Source organism: Charadrius vociferus, unplaced genomic scaffold, assembly GCF_000708025.1.
Source record: "Charadrius vociferus isolate BGI_N301 unplaced genomic scaffold, ASM70802v2 scaffold266, whole genome shotgun sequence".
Lineage (NCBI taxonomy): Eukaryota > Metazoa > Chordata > Aves > Charadriiformes > Charadriidae > Charadrius > Charadrius vociferus.
The window spans coordinates 1,360,220-1,364,507 of NW_009649114.1; the positions used below are offsets into that span (position 1 = coordinate 1,360,220).

Genomic DNA, 4,288 nt, shown 5'->3' on the forward strand with positions numbered 1-4,288 from the left:
AATAAGAGGGGAAAAAGGCCACAGGTCCATCAACAGCAGCTGCTAGGGGCTGTGGTTGTGGGGACGGGCAGGGGAGAGCCCGCGGCCAAGGGCGCTTCAGCATCGTCCTGCTCGAGTCAGTAATTCTGCGGTGGGTCAGGTGGGAGCGTGTTGCCGTCTCCTTTCTCAGTGCTTTGATCTCCATGGTGACAAGGGGAACACGAGATCCAAGTTTAAAATATACTCTGCCTCCTGTTCTTCCCTCGGGCTGAGGAAGAGAGAGAGAGAGATGGGTCAGAGAGGTCAGACGGCGAGCGGCACTTTGCAGAGATGCTGAGCCCTGCGGTGCTCTGGGTTAGGAGGTTACAAGCCCACAGCACTCATAGAGGGACCTGTGCCTCAGGGCACCTAGATGTGACTTTGGTACCATGGTAGGTGACAAGCAAGGATGCCCCAGGGGTAATTTGTGGACTGAAGCAGGGAGCAGGTTTGGCTTTTTCCTATGTGGGACCCACTGGGAGTGACCCCAGTGCCAGCGCAGCCCGTGGCACCATCTGGGAGAGGTCAGCGTGGTTCTCCCCAGTCCTACCTGACTGCTGAAAGGCTGAGGCTCGGTAGCCAGGGTCCTTCTGAAGCTGGATCTCCTTCAGGGAGAAGATGGAGACATCTAGGCAGAGGGGGCAGAGAGAGAAGGGTCAGTCCAGCTGGCGGAGCCGGCGGCGCTCTGCAAACCCACAGCCCGGAGGGACGGCAGTGCCCAACTGCAGCACTGCACCTCACCGGAGCGTTTCTCTCGCGCCCCTGCCCTGCACGGTCCTACCCAAATAGTTTCTCGCTCTCGCAGCCACCAGGCTCCCACAGCCCACCCTGCTGCAGGAGCAGCTCTGAGCGAGCCGAGACAAGAGGCATCCGAAGAGACTCGGCTGCAAACCCCCACCCTCGGGCTGCGCGCCACCTCTTCGCTCCGCGTCCCCCCGGCACGAGGACAGCGCGCACTTACTGTCAGGCAGGAGATGCACCCGCTCCCCCAGGCTCTTGAAGTAAGCGTGCCGCAGGGCTGCCTCCGCCGAAATCCGGCCTTTGGCTTCGTACTGCACAAAGCCCCAGAGAAAGGCAGTTACACACAGTCTGCACGTGCGAGACGGCGCAGAGGCCCCGTACAGGCTGCGTGCACGTCTGTGCACCCATGCCCACGTGAGCACCCAAGCGATTCCACCTGCTGGGTGGGTGACAGCGCGTCCAAACGCTGTGCACACCATGGGGGGTGTGTGTGTGTGTGTGCAGGCAATTCCCAGTGCCATCTGCATGTGCACAAGGGACAGCACACGTCGTGTGACCATAATGCACCGGCCACACCGTACCTTATGGATCATCAGGTATCACACTTGTGTGTGAGAGGACACAGGGTGAAGGATGGTTCACCGTCCTTACTGGGAGGTGGTTTGGGGTAGGATCTACAAGGCCATAGCTGTAGGGACACGGCTTATTCTGCAGTCACAGCTCCTCTACTGCCTGTGTAAGGGCAGTCAGAGCACCTTCACTTCAGCAGATCCACCTGGACTGCTCCACCACTCACCAGAAGGAGGTTCATCAGCAAGTCAATGCCTTCCGAGTCCAGCCTGAGAGAAGGAGGAAACAAAAAATGGAGCATCATTGCACCCAGGAGACAGTGCAATAGCCCATGCGAGGGACAAGTGGCAGCTGGGACCTTCCCGTGCGCAGCTGCACTCAGAAGCTGCCACCCCACAAGGAGGAAGCCTGGGTGTCCCCAGGCTCCCCTTCATGACCACACAAGCCCACCATGCCTTACACGTCCCTGCTCGAGGAGATACCTTGGGGCGTGGTTTATTAACGGCTGGGCTCGGTACTGCGTGAAATTGTAAGCCTTGAACTCCTCGTTGGATGTTATTCCAGGCCAGGTGTCTTCTGTTGGGGTTCCTGGGAGGGGGAGAGAGGGAAACCCATCATGCTCATTCGGTGCGAACAGCCTGACGCACGCGAGTCCTGCCCGGGAGAGAGGGCACAGATTTCCCCCGCATCCCACGGAGCCCCTCGCCATCACCCCTCTGCTGACTGCAAGCCTGGAGGGGGGCTGTGGGCACAGCCTCTGCCCACACTGCCTGCCCACGCTGCCTGCCCACGCCGCCTGCCCACAGGCTCCCGCCAGGCTCCCGCGGCTGCGCTGTGTCCCCGCTCCTGCAGTCAGGCACTGCCCTCGCGTGGGGATCCGGGAGACAGCAGAAGACTCACCCAACAGCCTGAAGATCAAATGCAGCTCTTCTTTCACCGTGGAGCCGGGGAACATGGGCCGCCCGGTGACCATCTCGTAGTGGATGCACCCAACGCCCCTAGAGCGGCAGCAGAGGCTCTGGGGTTAGTGAGGGAGAAGCCCTGTGGATGCCCCACCACCCCTCGGCCAGGGCTGACGTTCCTGGAGAGGGAAACGAGCTCCAGGAGCTGTGTCCCTTCTCTGCTACGGGTAACCACTCACCCCCGATGCGGAGAACATGCTCCAAAGACCCTGAGCCCCAGGGGACACAGAAAACAGCACGGCCTCTGGGAGAACCCACCACCCTCTGGTGTAACCAGCACTGTGGGCACGTACGGTGCCGCACTGGCAAACAGATGGAAATGCCCTGACCCCCACTCTTGGAGACCCCGGGAAGCTCGGTTTGGAGCCGTGGCTCACCACATATCGATGGGTGTGGAATATTCGGTAGATCCCAGCAGGACATCGGGGGGGCGGTACCACAGCGTGACCACTTCATTGGAATACGTTTTGGTAGGGACTGACTTGGCTCTGGCTAGTCCTGAGGACGAAAGGGACGGGCATGAAGGAGCCGCACCTCGCTGCACCTCCTTGCAATGCTGCATCTCCCCCCGGGAGGCCCACCTACCGAAGTCGGCCAGCTTGAGCTCTCCTCTCTCGTTGATGAGCAGGTTCTGGGGTTTGAGGTCTCGGTGCAGGATCTTTCTCCCATGGCAGTAAGCCAGACCACGCAGCAACTGGAACATGAAGATCTGCGAGGAGGAGAAGGGGATCGCATTTAGCACAGGGACACGGGGCACCAAAGGTGAGTCTGCCTCAAGGGCTCTCAAACTCCTGGCCGGGAAAGACCCCTCGAAGCTGGCCTGGGGTGGGACACGCTGTAGACAAGTGTTTGGGCCCACCACCAGCAGTCCAGAAAAGGGGATGAACAAAGCCTGCATGCACAGTAATTTTATTTAGGGTAGCAGTGACTGGAGAAATGCTGGTGGAGCATCAGAGAGGGCTGAAAAAGGTCAAAGAAGAGTAAGAAGGCTGAACCGAAGAGAGAAGGGGTATGCGGCCTCACCACCCTGGGATGCTCTCAGGGTGAGCAGGCGGGGAGAGGCAGGGTCACGGCGTCCCAGGCAGCACCATCTTACCTTCACGTTGTGCACACTCATCAGGTTCCCACAGTTATCGAGGTACTGCTTGAGGTCGTTGTCCTGCAACGGGAAGCACACGTCAGCCTGTCCCTCCCTCGGTCCCCATCACCCCCTGGGGCAGAAAGGCAGCCGTCCCCCCGTTCCCGCAGAAAGCCCCCCCAGACCTACCAGGTACTCGAAGACGAGGGTGAGGGAACGCTCCGTGTGGATGATGTCGTGCAGGGTCACGATGTTGGCGTGTTTCAGGTTCTTCAGCAGCGACACTGCAAGGAGAGGAGGCGGCAGGTTGGAGCACCAGGACCTGGGACCGTCCTCTGCGTGACTGCGGGAGATGTCCACCTCCACCCCCCGTCCCAAACCCGCCTGCGACCCGGCATTGCTCATGAGGGCTGTGATGGGGAAAAGCCCCTCCTGCCCTCACCTTCCCGTATGGCCGTGCAAGGTGCCCCTTCCTCGTGCTCCAGGCGGATTTCCTTCAGGGCAACGAGGTTTTCAGTCAGCTTGCTGCGTCCCTTGAAGACAGTGGCATAAGTGCCCTGGGTGAGGAGAGAGAAAATAAAAGCCATGCAGACCATTTAGCAGGCTGGCACAACGCCGATACGCTCCATAACATTTGGAGGAAACATCTTTTAAAGCTACAGGGCTAAGTCTGAACTTGGTCTAAAAGTTGCTAGATATGAAGAAATTGGGCTACAGTGCCCTTTGCACTTCGAGCTGCCCTTCTAACTTAATTTAAATCCTTACAGGGGTTTGGTAGTCTACTCACCTCTCCCAGTTTGTCCAGTTTAACATAGGTTTCCAGCTTCCCAAACCCAATATCTGACTGTAAGAGAGAAAGGAAATCGTCACTGGGAGGGATCTCATCCAGGGATGGCTTCACCTTTGGGGGGGCGGGGGG

General features: G+C 59.1%; 1 protein-coding gene across 2 annotated transcripts in view; it reads right to left on the minus strand.

Annotated features, from left to right (window-relative positions):
* Nucleotides 1-212: 212 nt before the first annotated feature.
* Nucleotides 213-4,288, minus strand: part of CDK18 (cyclin-dependent kinase 18) — a 13,634-nt gene continuing 9,558 nt past the window's right edge. For both annotated transcript variants that reach the window (XM_009888223.1, XM_009888222.1), the window contains exons 4-15: nucleotides 4,157-4,213; nucleotides 3,812-3,926; nucleotides 3,559-3,653; nucleotides 3,388-3,450; nucleotides 2,877-3,000; nucleotides 2,669-2,789; nucleotides 2,230-2,327; nucleotides 1,812-1,917; nucleotides 1,556-1,598; nucleotides 980-1,070; nucleotides 569-646; nucleotides 213-247 (exon numbers count right to left, since the gene is read on the minus strand). In XM_009888223.1, coding sequence (XP_009886525.1) covers nucleotides 213-247; nucleotides 569-646; nucleotides 980-1,070; nucleotides 1,556-1,598; nucleotides 1,812-1,917; nucleotides 2,230-2,327; nucleotides 2,669-2,789; nucleotides 2,877-3,000; nucleotides 3,388-3,450; nucleotides 3,559-3,653; nucleotides 3,812-3,926; nucleotides 4,157-4,213 — 1,026 coding nt within the window. The remainder of the gene's footprint in view (nucleotides 248-568; nucleotides 647-979; nucleotides 1,071-1,555; nucleotides 1,599-1,811; nucleotides 1,918-2,229; nucleotides 2,328-2,668; nucleotides 2,790-2,876; nucleotides 3,001-3,387; nucleotides 3,451-3,558; nucleotides 3,654-3,811; nucleotides 3,927-4,156; nucleotides 4,214-4,288) is intronic.